Source organism: Hemitrygon akajei, chromosome 17 (assembly GCF_048418815.1).
Source record: "Hemitrygon akajei chromosome 17, sHemAka1.3, whole genome shotgun sequence".
NCBI classification, from domain to species: domain Eukaryota; kingdom Metazoa; phylum Chordata; class Chondrichthyes; order Myliobatiformes; family Dasyatidae; genus Hemitrygon; species Hemitrygon akajei.
Genome location: NC_133140.1, coordinates 84,750,173 through 84,765,326, shown reverse-complemented (window position 1 = coordinate 84,765,326; position 15,154 = coordinate 84,750,173). Strand labels below are relative to the sequence as shown.

Genomic DNA, 15,154 nt, shown 5'->3' with positions numbered 1-15,154 from the left:
CGTGCTATAAACAGAGGTTAGACAAACTTGGATTGCTTTTTCTGGAGCACCATTAGCTTGAGGGGAGACCAGATAGAGTTTTATAAAAAAACGAGAGACATAGCCAGAATTTTATCCCCAGGGTTGAAATATCTAATACTGGAAGGCACACATTTCAAGTGAGACAGGTTAAGTTCAAGGGAGATGTGTGGGGCAAGTCTTTAAATAGAGAGGGAGACTTGCAGGAATGGTGGTGGACGCAGATATTGTAGAGATATTCCAAGGCTCTTAGACAGGCACATGAATGTCAGATGGTGTCTTGTTTGATCTATCTATCCATCCATCCATCTATCCATTCATCCATCTTTCCATCCATGTATCCATGTCTAATCTATCGATCTCATCCATCTGTACACATTTATTGTGTACAGTTCTGGTCACCGAATTATAGGAAAGATATCAACAAAATAGAGAGAGTACAGAGAAGATTTACTAGAATGCTACCTGGGTTTCAGCACCTAAGTTACAGAGAAAGGTTGAACAAGTTAGGTCTTTATTCTTTGGAACATAGAAGGTTGAGGGGGGACTTGATAGAGGTATTTAAAATTATGAAGGGGATAGATAGAATTGACATGGATAGGCTTTTTCCATTGAGAGTAGGGGAGATTCAAACAAGAGGACATGAGTTGAGAGTTAGGAGGCAAAAGTTTAGGGGTAACATGAGGGGGAACTTCTTTACTCAGAGAGTGGTAGCTGTGTGGAACGAGCTTCCAGTAGAAGTGGTGGAGGCAGGTTCGATATTGTCATTTAAAGTAAAATTGGATAGGTATATGGACAGGAAAGGAATGGAGGGTTATGGGCTGAGTGCAGGTTGGTGGGGCAAAGTGAGAGTAAGCATTCAGCATGGACTAGAAGGGTTGAGATGGCCTGTTTCCGTGCTGTAATTGTTATATGGTTATATCTATCCATGTACAGTATCTATCTAATCTATTTGAATTTCTATCCATCTATCTACTGGTCCATCTTTGGACTGTGGGAGGAAACTGGACACCTGGAGGAAACCCACACGGTCACAGGGTAAATGCACAGACAGTGGTGGGAATTGAACCTGGGCTAGAAGGAATTAGTTTAGTTAGGGATTTGGTTACTCGGGATTGTTTCTGTGTTGTACATTGTGGGGTAAATTGCATAATATTGCACCATTGAATATTAAACAATTTGGTTTAAAAAGAGAGAGTTGGTATTGTTCTGAGTTTCCAGTTCCGATATTTACGGCTAGCTGTGGGGGAAATTATGAATCATTCCCTGCCCGCAGATCACAGACATTCGGTTTATGCCGAGCTACTTCCTTGGGAAACCTGCCGATGCCCAGCATGACTCCGAAACACAGAACCTACACTGCAACTTCCTCAGTACAGCCCACTTCCACTTTCTGAGCTGCAGAGACAGGCACAAGGAGAGAGAGAGATTAATCATATGGACTGCGTTGGGGTGGGGGTAGAGTTCAGCAAACACCACTTCATTTTCTGGGGAAGGAAGTGTGCATGCCCCAGTGGGGGGTGATTAGGGTGGGGAGGGGAGAGTGCAAGGAGTGCCGTGTTATTAGAAAAGCATTACTGAGGGAGGGGCGGAGGAACCCAGTGGGTTAGGCACCTCTGGAAGGAGATAAGCAGACAACGGTTCAGGTCAGTACCCTTCATCAGGAATGGAAAGGTGAAAGAAGCCAGAATAAGAGGGTGGGGAGAGGGGAACGGGAGCAAACTGGCAGGTGATAGGTGAGGGGGAAGTGGTGGGTGGGGAGGGGGATGAAGTGAGAAGCTGGCAGATGATAGATGGAAGTGGTAAAGGGATGAACAAGGAATCTGATGGGAGAAGAGAGTGGACTGTGGGAGGAAGGGGAGGAACCAGGAGGTGATGGGCAGGTGAGGAGAAGAGAAGGGGTAAGAGGGGAACCAGTATGGGGAATGGAAAATGAGAGGAGGAGGGGAGGGGTGGATGTTGGAGAAATTGATATTTATGTCATCAAGTTGGAGGCTTTCCAGACAGAATGAGGCATTGCTCCCAAGTTAGGCCTTATCACAGCAGTAGAGCAGGCCATGGACAGTCATGTCAGAATGGGTTATTTGGTTAAGTTTGTTCAAAAGGATTTGATTTTCACCTTGTGGGTGTGATTTTAAATGTAAAGGTATATTAAGAAATGCCCTTTGTTTCTGCATCGTCAGAGACTCATTATCAACGCCCCAGAAGGGTATTCTGGAGGGCAGAGGGTCCCACTGGCTGTTATAGCCATTATGTGAGAGCAGCTGACAGTGACCCCTATTCTGGGAGCTGAAACACTCTGAAACCGTCCGGTTCACACCAGGGGCCCAGGGAGTATGGGTGATCATAGGAGATTTAGGGGTGCCCTTATAGAAAGGTCTAAGATTATAGGAGACTTAGATAAGGTGGGCAGTAATAGTCTTTTCCCCAGGGTAAGGGAGTCTAAAACAACAGGTGCAAGTTTATAGTGAGAGCGAAAAGATTTGAAGGGGACAAAGGGCAATGTTTTCACACAGAGGGTGATGGGCATATGGAACAAGCTGCCAGAGGAAGTGTTAGAGCTGAATACAATTATAATGTTTAATAGACATTTAGGCTGGTACATAGCTAGGAAAGGTTTTGAGGGGTAGGGGCCTAATGCGGGAAAATGGGACAACCCAGCTCGTCAGTATGGACGGGTTGAGCTGAAGGACCTCTTTCTATTTCAGCAGGGAACCTGAGATCAGGGTTCAAGGAAAGATCTGCCCCCAGTTATCCGTTCACCATAGATCAGAGTTCAGGGCTGATACTGTTTCAGGAAAGGGAGTGTTAGGGTCGTGTGGGGTGGAGATACATCTCTCCCAATGGAGGTGTAAGACACTTCTTCCCTCCGCTAGCCTGCAGGTCACCCTTGGGCAAGGTGTAACACCAGCTTAGCCCCCCAGAGCAGGGTCACGTGAAGCCATGGGTGCAGGTGGTCAATGGCTGTATGAGTAGCTGGTGTACATCACAAGCCCTGATTATGTGACCACTGACACCAGGCAGACAATCCCTAAAGAGTATTGATAGTGCCTGGGGCCGCCCGTCTTGTAAAGACACTGCCCAGAAGAAGGAACCATGCAAACCACGTCTGTAGACAAATTTGCCAGGAACAATCATGGTCATGGGACCATGATCACCCACACTATGCAACACGCCACATGATGTCATACATGACACGACACATAATGATGATGTCATACAACACGCCACATAATGTCATATGACACGGCACATAATGATGATGATGAGCATTACATATCCAGTCGCCTGCTCTCGAGACACTTACTCCGTTTGACTGGCTTTACCTTCTGTTAACCACATTCCACCCAATGTCTCCCATCGCCCTAACCAGTTCCTGTCTAATATTTGCTCAATAATGTGAAGACACACACTTGTTAATCCACAGTTAACACATACTTTTAATTGTACAATTTGTCTATGGCTTCATCGACCCACAGAAACGTTCGGTCAGCAGGGAGTCACGGCAATTCCATACTAAGGTGAATCAAGACACGTTTGACCTGAGGTTTCTGGTTTAACATCGAGTGCTTCTTCGGAAGTCACGGGGTGATCTTCCTGCTGGCCCACACGTTTGCAAAGCTAGACTGACCAGAAGTGGAGAAAGAGTTGGAACGAGGACACATGCTGGAATCTGGAACAATACACAATCTGCTGACGCAGCTCTGCGGGTCGAGCATCATCCGAGGGGGAGAAAGAGTCATCGACGCTTCAGGTCATGACCCTGCAACGGGAGTTAGGGTGGTGTGAGAAGAGCGAAACAGGGCAGCAGGTCGTGTGAGGATGACCCATGTCCCCAGGGATCACGTGGGTAAACCTCCACCACTCACCATCCGAAGTCACAATTGGGAGGGAGGTGAGAGAGTTGGCACACTAGCGTTGTACATTGTAAACATTACACTGGTCTGGCAGAAGTGAGCGATGAACAGGGAAAGAGGAGGGAAGCTCCTTGCTTCACTCGCTGTCAGAGTCTGAGGGGACAACGTCGTCTCCTAAAGGAGGTAGAGAAAGACATGTAATGTAAATTAGTCCTTGTACAGGATGTCACCGCGCCTTGGGGGTGGGGGGAGCGGATGAAGTGTTCACTCTGATTCCGAGGAACAAGCTCCAGGTGAACTCTTTTAGCAAGGTACTGAAGGAGGGTCAGACTGTGGGAGGGGGTGATACTGAGAGAAAGTCACACTGTGAGAGGGGTGGTGCTGAGGGGGGGTCAGACCGTGGGTAGGTGGCAGGACTGAGGGAAAGTCACACTGAGGGAGGGGTGGTACTGAGGGAGGGTCACACTGTGCGAGGGGTGGCACTGAGGGAGGGGTGGTACAAAGAGAGGGTCACACTGAGGGAGGGGTGGTACTGAGGGAGGGTCACACTGTGGGAGGGGTGGTACACACTGAGAGATCGTCACACTGTGGATCTTCACACCACAGAGGAGGCCAACCAGTCCATCAAATATATTCTGGATCCCAGAGCCATTCCTTTCACCCACTTTATTTCCATGGTCTTTCTCTCCCCATATTCCCACAAACTGCCCCTATTCCCCATGGAAGCACCTAGAGGTCACCGGAAGAACTCCAAGCAGAGAGTGGCGGAGACAGGGATTGAACCCGGGACCCTGGAGTTGTGAGGCAGTGCCTCTACCCACTGTGCCACTGAGCCACCCTTGCTGCATCACCGTTCTCTGCCGTTACACACTGCTCTAGTGAAGCGCTTCACCTCTGCCTACGGGTCGAATATTTAGCGGGCACGGATTAGCGCCAGTGATTGGGGTTTGATTGCTGCTGCCGTCTGTAAGGAGTTTGAACGTTCTCCCTGTGACCATGTGCAAGGAGTACTCCAGTTTCCTCCCACAGTCCAAACACCTGTGGGTTAGGGTTAGATTCAAGATTCCAGATCGTTTAATGCCATTTCTAGTATGCAAGTGTAAAGGAGAACAAATTAATTGTTACTTTGGATCCAATGCAGCACGGAAAAACAAGATAAAGAACACAATAATAACAAAACACAATAAATACAAATACATAAAGTAGCTTATATACGTACACTGACTGAATGTCCGTAAAGTGACACTAGCCTGTACATAAGGTGACTGACAGGAAATGATAAAGTAGTGGTGGTGGGGGGTGTGGAGAGGTGGGTTAGTGGGTGGAGGTGTTGATCAGTCTTACCGCTTGGGGAAAGTAACTGTTTTTGAGGCTGGTGGTCCTGGTGTGGATGCAACGTAGCCTCCTCCCTGATGTTCCTGGCCCTTTTCCGACACCTTTCGGCAGGATTAACTAAGGATTTGATTCACACTTGCAGGCTACCTCAGACTGTGTTGGTCATTGACACAAACAACACATTCACTGTGTGTTTCACTCTTTCAAGGTACAAGGGACGAACGAACCTTAACAGGACACTACTGTGCAAGTCTTAGGCACACATTAATAGCTTCTGCACAGCAGTGTAGTAATTTAACGTATTGTGCTGTACTGCTGCCACACAATAAATCTTGACAGATGTGAGTGATGATAAACCTGATTCTGATACGGGTCTCTATTGTGGACTGAGAGATGGAAGTGGGGAGGGAGAGGGGAATCATGGTTGGGAAAAGAGGGGAGAGGTTAGGGAGCAGGAAGTACCAGAGAGATATTCTGTGACGATCAATAAACCAAATGTTAGGAATCAAATGGTCTTGCCTGGTGTCTCAGGGCTGGGTGTGTCTGCACCCGTCCCACCCCCTGCCCGACACTCCTTCTCTACCACCAGCCCCATACCCCACCCGCAGCACTCCACCCTTGCCATTCCCATCATCCTTTGCTCCTGCCAGATTGACAGACTCGATCTCTGCTCTGCATTGACACACACAGTACTCTGCAGAAGGCTATATATATATATGTATATGTATATGTGCCTGAGACCTCTGCACAGTGCTGTAGCTGTGAAACTTCCGGGGACCTTCTGCTGGATGGAAAGCAGGATTTGAATACCGGTCATTGTTACGTTACCATCATTGCTGTCCTCCTCACCTGTGGCCTTCCTGATGGTGGCGGTGTGAGTGGGGAGCTCCTGGGGGTTCAGGAAGACAATCAGTTGGTTGAAGATGCCATAGAAGTCAAAGGCGAAGACGACAGTTGCGATGAAGCCGAAGATCTGGGGAAGAGAGTGGGAGGAGAGTGTAGTGGGGAGTAGGGGAGGGTTGGGAAGGAGGGCCATTGGAGGAAGGTGGTCGGGGCAGGAGGAGGTAAAAGTGAGGGTAGCAATTGGCAGGTGGTAGTGGAAAGTAAGTTGGAGAAGCGAAGGGGGGTAGGAGGGGAAAGGGTGATATGAGAGGAGGGTATATGGAGTGGGGTTAGGAGAGGAGGGAGATATGGAGTAGGGTATTTGGAGTGGGGTAGAAGAAGAGCAGGGAGATTGGGGAGATACGGGAGGAGGGAGTATAGAGTGGGAGATGGAGGAGAGAGGAGGAGAGAATGAGGAGTGGAGTGAAGGTAGGGGAAGATGAGGGCCAGAAGGGAAGTAGAAAGAAGAGGATAGAGGTGAGATTGGAAAGAGGCAAAAGGTGAGAATAGGAAGGGGAGGTAGGGGTGGAGGGGAGATGAAGAGGTAAATGGCAGGTAGGAGAGGACAGGGTGAGGAGGAAGGTGGGGGAGGGGTGGAGAGGGGAGATTGAAGGGCAACATAGGAGTAGGAGGAGTGAGATGTTTGGAGAGAGGAGGGGAGATGGATGAGGAATGTGGGAGGAGGGGGAAATGGAGGAAGGAGATGGAAGAAACGATGGACACGGGAGATGAGCGGATGAGGTGAAGTGAGCAGGAGGGGGAGGAGCCAAGAGGAGGACAGGACCAGCATTACTGAGAGTTGACACACTGAATGACGATGACATAGGTTTGTGTTATGACCGCGTAACGTTACTCACCCCGGCTGCTTTTGAAGCTGAGTTGCCTTTAGTAACAGCGTAAATGGAGATGGCAAAGTAAATGATGGCAGCAGTGATACAGCGGATGAAATCCTGTCGGGGGGGGGGGGGGGTGGTTGGATCAAAATAAATTATATTAAAAGGAATTGCAGTTCCAATACATAACTAAAAGTGAGATTTAAATTAGCTTTATTTGATGTATGCGCATCAAAACAGAGTACAACGTGTTGTTTGTATCATGTGCTCGTGTGACAATGAATGCAGTTCATGTAACTGTACACAGAACCCGTAATGAACAAGAATGCTTAATCAAACAATATATTTACCATATTACATAAGAACGTAAGAAATAGGAGCAGGAGTCGGCCATCTGGCCCGTCGAGCCTGCTCCGCCATTCAATAAGATCATGGCTGATCAGGCCATGGACTCATCTCCACCTACCTGCCTTTTCCCCATAACCCTTAATTCCCCCACAATGCAAAAATCTATCCAACCTTGTCTTAAATATATTTACTGAGGTAACCTCCATTGCTTCATTGGGCAGAGAATTCCACAGATTCACCACCCTCTGGGAAAAGCAGTTTCTCCTCATCTCCATCTTCAATTTACTCCTCCAAATCTTGAGGCTATGTCTCCTAGCTCTAGTCTCACCTACTAGTGAAAACAACTTTCCTGCCTATATCTTATCTATCCCTTTCAAAATTTTATACAGTTTGCCTCTATAAGATCTCTTCTCATCCTTCTGAATTTCAGCAAGTACAGTCCCAGGCGACTCAATCTCTCCTCACAGTCTAACCCCCCGTTTCTGGAATCAATCTGGTGAACCTCCTCTGCACCACCTCCAAAGCCAGTATATCCTTCCTCAAGTAAGGAGACCAGAACTGCACACAGGACTCACCAGTACCCCGTACAGTTGCAGCATAACCTCCCTGCTCTTAAACCCAATCCCTCTAGCAATGAAGTCCAATATTCCATTTGCCTTCTTGATAGCCTGCTGCAGCTGCAAACCAACCTTTTTGTGATTCATGCACAAGCACTCCCAAGTCCCTCTGCACAGCAGCATGCTGCAATTTTTGTTACAATTTAAATAATAATCTGCTTTCATTTTTCCTTCCAAAGTGGATGACCTTGCATTTACCAACATTGTACTCCATCTGCCAGACCCTTGCCCACTCACTTAACCTATCTATATCTCTCTGCAGACTCGCCATATCCTCTGCACAATTTTCTTTTCCACTCAATTTGGTATCATCAGCAAATTTAGATACACGACACTTGGACCCCCCTCAAGTCCTGACAAAGGGTCTCGGGAAATGTCGACAGTGCTTCTCCCTATAGATGTTGCCTAGCCTGCTGTGTTCCACCAGCATTTTGTGTGTGTTGTTGTTTGAATTTCCAGCATCTGCAGATTTCCTCCTGTAAGCCTACAGTTACCTGCATTTTGCCTACATCCTGTTTTGAACAGTGGCGTGACATTTGCCTTCTTCCAATCCGCCGGGACCCGCCCAGAATCCAGAGAATTTTGGTAAATTATCACCAAAGCCTCCACTATAACTTCTGCCATTTCTTTCAGTACCCTGGGATGCATTCCATCATGACCAGGGGACTTGTCTACCTTCAGGCCCACAAGTTTGCTCAGCAATACCCCTTTAGTGATAACTATTGTATTGAGGTCCTCACCTCCCATCACATCCATAACATCTCTCTTTGGCATGTTAGACGTGTCCTCCACCATGAACACCAACACAAAATAGTCATTCGAAGCCTCGGCCATTTCCTCATTACCCAATATCAATTCCCCCTTCTCGTCCCCCAAGGCACCTACATTCACTTTGGTCACTCTTCTCCGCTTTATATAATTATAAAAACTTCTACTATCCATTTTATATTTTTGTGCTAGTTTATTTTCATAATCAATCTTCCCTTTATTGGCTGCTTAGTGGCTTTTTGGTGCTTTTTAAAGTTTTCCCAATGTTTCAGTTTTCCACTACTATTGGTGACTTCGTACGCACGAACTTTTAGTTTGATGCCTCCCTTTATTTCCTTAGTTATCCAAGGCTGGATCTCCCCACCCTTACTGTCCTTGCCTTTAACTGGAATATACTTCTGTTGAGCACCGTGAAAAATCTCTTTGAAAGTCTCCCACTGTTCCTCACCATCCCACCACATAGCCTGCGTTCCCAGTCTACCCTATCCAGCTCCTCCCTCATCCCATTGTAGTCTCTGTGCACTGGTTTTAGATTGAACTAATTGTATAAGAAACTCACTGTGATCACTCTTTCCAAGAGGATCCCTAACTACAAGATCGCTGATTTTGACCTGTCTCATTGCACAGGACCAGATCCAAGGTAACACATTCCCTTGTAGGTCCTGTAACGTGCTGTTCAGGAAAGCTATCACAGATGCATTCTATGAAGTCCTGCTCAAGACTGTCTCGACCAACTTGATTCACCCAATCTATGTGCAAGTTAAAGTGCCCCGTGATAACTGCTGTTCCATTCTCACCTGCCTCAGGTATCTCTCCGTTTATTGCCTGTGCCACTGTCATGTTATTCGGTGGCCAATGGACAACTCCCATCGGTGATTTTTCCCTAATCTCGACCCAGATGGATTCAACATTCTGCACCTTAGATCTTATATTGTCTCTCATTATTACGCTGATCTCATCTTTAATTAATAGCACCACCCCCCTCCCTTACCTTCCCGTCTATCCTGCTGTTTTACCTGATATCCTTGGATATTTAATTCCCAATCCACTCCTACCACGTTTCTGTAATGGCTAATAAACTGATCTGTGCCACAAGTTCACTGACCTAGTTTCGATTACTCTGGGCAATCAGATCATGTGCTCTTACACTCATTGTGTCTTTAAAATCTTCTAATCTTTGTCTCTTATGCACTTGACCTTTCTGCACTCCACCCTTACTTTTCTCTTAACTTTTACTTTATCTTCATCCACACTTTTCTCTTTTACTTTATCCATACTGCTCCAATCTGTTGACCCCCCCCCCCCCGTCCCTGCTATTTAGTTTAAAGCCCTATCCACAGCCCTAGTTACCCAATTCGCCAGGATCCAGGTCCCGTCCCATTGGTACAGCTCCCTCCTTCCCCAACACTGGTGACAATTTCCTATGAATTCCAACCCACTTCCCCCACACCAATCCATGAGTCACGCATTTAACTCTCTACTTGACCCTATGCCAATTTGAACATGACTCAGGTAGTAATCCAGAGATTACCACCTTTTTGGTTCTGCTTTTTAATTTAGTCCCTAGCTACTCAAAATCTCTCACCAGAACCTCTTTCCTCATTCTACCTATGTCGTTGGTACCCACAGGGTCATGCCAACTGGATCTTTCTCCTCCCACTGTAAATGCCTCTGCAGGTCAGATAAGATGTCCTGAACCCAGGGCACCAGGCAGGCAACACAGCCTTCGGGATGCCCTATCCCCACGACAGAGAACTCTATCTATTCCCCTGACTATACTATCCCCAATTACCACTACATGTCTCTTCTCAAACCCCTCTAGAATGGCTCCCTGAACTACGGTGCGACAGTTAGGTTGTTCATCCTTCCTACAGTCCCACTCTCATCCACACAGGGAGCAAGAACCTCACACCTGTTGGACGAGCTCAGGGGCTGAGGCTCCTCCAGCACTGTCTCTTGGATCCCACTACCCACCTCACTCGCAGTTACACCCTCTTGTCCCCGACCACAGTCCAAATTTGAGGCAGCTAATCTAATGGGTGTGACTACCTCCTGAAACGGAGAATCCAGGTAACTCTCCCGCTCCCTGATGTGCCGCAGTGTTTGAAGCTCAGATTCCAGGTCAGCAACTCTGAGCCTGAGTTCCTCGAGCAGCCAACACTCGCTGCAGATGTGGTCACCAGGAACCACAATGGGGCCCACCAGCTCCCACATCATGCAGCTACAGCACATCACCTGATCCTGCATCATCCCTACTTTATTTACTTAGTTGTACTTTGGTGATTTTTTTATTCAACCGCTACAGAAGGTTCACCCACCACTCAACAGCAAAGCCTCTTGAGCCAAAGTCGGTGAACTCTGCTCTCTCTGCCGGTGAACTATACTGTGAGCCAACTTTCAGTCCTGTCTTGTTAGGCCTACAACAGCTTCGCCACGATTCTAATTATCAGTTCGCTTTTCTCTTTGAAAAACACGCTAAGTGTCTCTATTACCGCTAGTGAACTGCTTATGCAAAGGCGAAAAAACCAGCCACCCAAAACAAGGGACAAGCCAAAGAAATAATTCTTTTACCTTTACTGAAATATTAAATACACAACACACGCGAACATGCGAACTCCTTACAGACAGCGGTGGGAATTGAACCCCAAGTGGTTGATGCTGAAACATTATACTAATGTTATGTGCACCAGCTGCTCCTATGACCATCCACCACCTGCTCCCACGGAGTTTTTTGACCCTGATCAGGGTGGGGGTGTGAGCTAAGCAGGTACTACATCTTGTCCAAGGGTGACCTACAGGCTAGTGGAGGGAGGGAGTGCCTTACACCTCCACCAGTTAATGTACAAATACCAAAGGCAACAGTGTGACAAGTTGGATTCTTGACCTCACAATCTATCTCATTGTGACTTTGAACCTCGTTGTCTACCTGCACAGTAACATGATGGTTAGGACAACGCCAGTAATTAGGGTTCAGGTCCTGCCAGTGTCTGTAACCCACCCTGTGATCACGTGGGTTTCCTCTGGGTGCTCTGGTTTCCTCCCACATTCCTAAAACATCCAGGTTTGGGCTTGTAAGTTGTGGGCGTGCTATGTTGTCACCGCTTGGTGACACTTGTGGGCTGCCCCCAGTACTTCCTTGGACTGTGTTGGTCATTGACACATTTCACTGTATGTTTCGATGTACAAGTGACAAATAAAGTTAATTGTTAATCTCTCTCTGTGTAACTGTAACACTTCATTCTGCATTCCGCTATTGTTTTACCTTGTTCTACCTGAATTGGACAGACAGGAAGGGGTGCAGGTGGACGGCGGATGACATAGAACGGTACAGCACTCTACTTTTTCAGTAGTTTTATTCTGCATTGTTATAGTTTTTCCTTATGCCCAATGCACGGTGTAATGATTTCATGTGTAGGAACAGTATGCAAGACAAGTTTTCCACATGCACAAGAGATGCTGGAAATTCAGAGCAACACACAGAGAACGCTGGAGGAGCTCAGCAGGTCAGGCAGCATCCATGGAAATGAATAAACTGTCGATGCTTTGGACCCAGACCCTTCATCAGGACTGGAGAGGAAGGGGAAGGATGCCAGAATAAGAAGGTGGGAGAGAGGAAGGAAGACAAGCTAGAAGAAGCTAGATGAAGCCAAGTGGGTGGGGGAGAGGCAGAAGCCGGGAGGTGAAAGGTAAAGGGCTGGAGATGAAGGGATCTGATGGGAGAGGAGAAAAGGCTCTCTCATAATAAACCAACGTCCAATGCCCATGAAGATACTCACCATCAGGGGACAGTGGAAGCCGCTGAACCGCTCAATGAACTTTGTCACATACACGTAGTAGACGCAGATAGCCAGCAGGAACTCGATCAGCGGGGCCGTCATGAGGGAGACCACGGACGATGCCAGGTAGCACACAAAGATGATGAAGGACAGTACCTGAAGCAACAGGATGAACACTCACAATGCGAGGTCTTGCTGACCCCAGGGTCACAGCTGTCTGTCCGACTACGAAAGGCTTCCCCGCCGGGTTTCAACACCAGACATCAACAAATCCTCTCCTCCCACAGACGCTTGAAAATGCAAGCAGGCTTCTCCCTATAGATGCTGCCTAGCCTGCTGTGTTCTACCAGCATTTTGTGTGTGTTGTTGTTTTTCCACTAAGGTTGGGTGGGACTACAAGAGGTCATGGGTTAAGGGTGAAAGGTGTTTAAGTGGAACCTGAGGGGTAACTTCTTCACTCTGAAGGTGGAGAATGTGGAACTAGCTGACAGCAGAAGCGGTGGATTTCAGTTAAATTTCAACATTTCAGAGAAGTTTGGTAAGTACTGTACACAGACCAGAGGCCCCAGTGCAGGGAGATGGGACTAGGCTGACTAATAGTTAGGCACGGATTGGATGGGCCGAACGGCCGGTTCCAGTGCTCTTGTGTTCTGTGACTCTGTCTCACTATAGATTCCCCAAGTGCAACCAACACATCGCTTGTACCGTCTCCAAAGGAAACAGGAACTCTCCTGATAAACAGCGGCTTTTTCTTTTGACACGGTGGGTGAAGGATAATGAGTGATAACGTAACTCCGTAATTACATGGAAAATTGCCATGGAGCCGATGGTAAAAAGGGACAAGAACGCAGATAGGCGTTTCTTTTAGCGATTACAATCACTCACCACCTCAGCAGCCAACAGCAGCCCCTTCCGAGAGGTCGGGAAACTTTTGTCCGCGATCAAGTCACTCAGTCCCGGCCGGGACGGGGAGGGAGGCTCCGGCGAATCACGGTCACTCATTGCGGCGCTGAGTGTGGGTAGATTGGGGAAAGGCAGAGACGGAGGGAGGGTGGGGGAGGTGAAGGAGAGCGAAAGAAACTTAAGTGCAGGAAATCGGGGAAACGAAGACACTTTTTAAAAAAATGTACAAGTGGGTCTGCAGCGGGAGACCGGAAATAGTGTGCGGAGACCAGGGATCGTCCAATCTAAGGATTTGAGACAATGGGACGATTGGAGAGTGAACAAGTATCAGCAAACAGGAAATTAAAAAAAAAAGCGGACTGGGTGCAATCAGCCACACCACTGACTTGTCAAAAATTCAACCGGATTTCATCGATGCGAGAGCTCTGCAGAAACCTTCGGAAAAAGCTTCAGAAACGCGTTGCAATTCAGTAATACCTTGCAAATGAGTTACCGACAACTTTGCAAACTTCATTAATTGCTTTGCACTGGGATCTTTGCCAGCAATCATAAATTTCATGATTACCATTTTTTTTTGCAGACAGTTTTGTGAAACCAAATTAAATATATAAGAGGTTTGCTATAAAAAAAAATCGGCTACACCAAAGCCCTAAAGTCGTGGAAAAAGTTTGTCGTTAACATTGCTATATACAGTATCTTTCAAGTTCACATGTCACATGTATACCGCCAAATGAAATAATGTTCCTCTGGACCAAGATGCACAGCACAGCACAGTATATATAACTCTCACACAACACATAAAGTAATAGTAAATTAACAAATAGGTGCATTTATAACCGGGTAAACAGTATAACGCGACTGGCGCTTCACGTGATGGGGCCTGGGTGGTGGCAGTGAGTTCAGTGATCTGAAGCTGTTGTCCTAATGCTATGGTACCTCCTGCCTGGTGGATTGTTGGATGGATGGGAGGGATCACTGACAATGCCAAGGGCCCTGCATATGCAGAGCTCCTGATAGATTTCTTTAACCGGTGAAAGAGAATCTACAATGATTCTCTCAGCAGTCCTCGCAATCCTTTGTAGGGACTTGCAGTCAGAATCCTAGCAATTCCCGTACCAGGCGGTGATGTAGCTGGTCTCTCAATGGTGCTCCTGTAAAAATTGGTTAAAATAATGGGGAGAGATGGAGCCTCTCTTGTCTCAATCTCCCCAGGAAGTGAAATAAATACAAAATTCATATCTAAAAATAAACTGTACAGAAACGGATGCAGAATGATATCTCTAGGGCAGAAGCTGTCATTGGTTTGTGCTCAAAATGCTGATAGACCTCGTAAAGGAGATTCTAAGTTAGATGAAGAATTTAACACCCCCACTCAGCTGGCCTGTGGTTAACTTTTGGTCAGAGCATGCAGTTTAGGTCTTAAATCCCTCTGGCCAGCAGTTTGAAAGCACCAGGGGCAGCTTAGATTAATGATGCATCACAGTTTCTAAAGTTCCATTTCCTGTGACTTCTCACCTGATTTTCTTCTAATCTTTTCAGAGCAGTGGAATTGATGTTGGATTGACAGTGAAATGCTTGTCAAAGTTTAAAGTTCAAAGTAAATTTCTTTTTAATCAAACTCCGAATGTGACGCCATATACTACCCTGAGATTCATTTTTTTGCAGGCATTCCCAGTAGATACAAAGAAACACAATCGAATCAATGAAGAACTACACACAAAGACGACAACTAACCAGTGTGCAAAAAACAATAATAAACAAAGAAGCCAATAAACACTGGACAACAAAGATTTTATTTCCCGAATACTTTTGGGTGA

At 46.9% G+C, this 15,154-nt stretch overlaps 1 protein-coding gene across 2 annotated transcripts; it reads right to left on the bottom strand.

The window, feature by feature from the left end:
* Positions 1-3,431: 3,431 nt before the first annotated feature.
* On the bottom strand, positions 3,432-13,697 carry cmtm3 (CKLF-like MARVEL transmembrane domain containing 3). 2 transcript variants are annotated; one of them, XM_073070432.1, is made up of 5 exons: positions 13,320-13,697; positions 12,435-12,590; positions 6,950-7,042; positions 6,060-6,099; positions 3,432-4,049 (listed from the first exon to the last, which is right to left on the bottom strand). In XM_073070432.1, exons 1-5 carry the CDS (start codon positions 13,434-13,436, stop codon positions 4,012-4,014), a joined length of 444 nt encoding a protein of 147 aa, XP_072926533.1. In that variant the 5' UTR covers positions 13,437-13,697; the 3' UTR covers positions 3,432-4,011. The 2 variants fall into 2 exon arrangements, with proteins under 2 accessions (XP_072926533.1, XP_072926531.1); XM_073070430.1 differs by having other exon boundaries at positions 6,060-6,183; positions 13,320-13,681.
* Between the last annotated feature and the right edge of the window lie 1,457 nt (positions 13,698-15,154).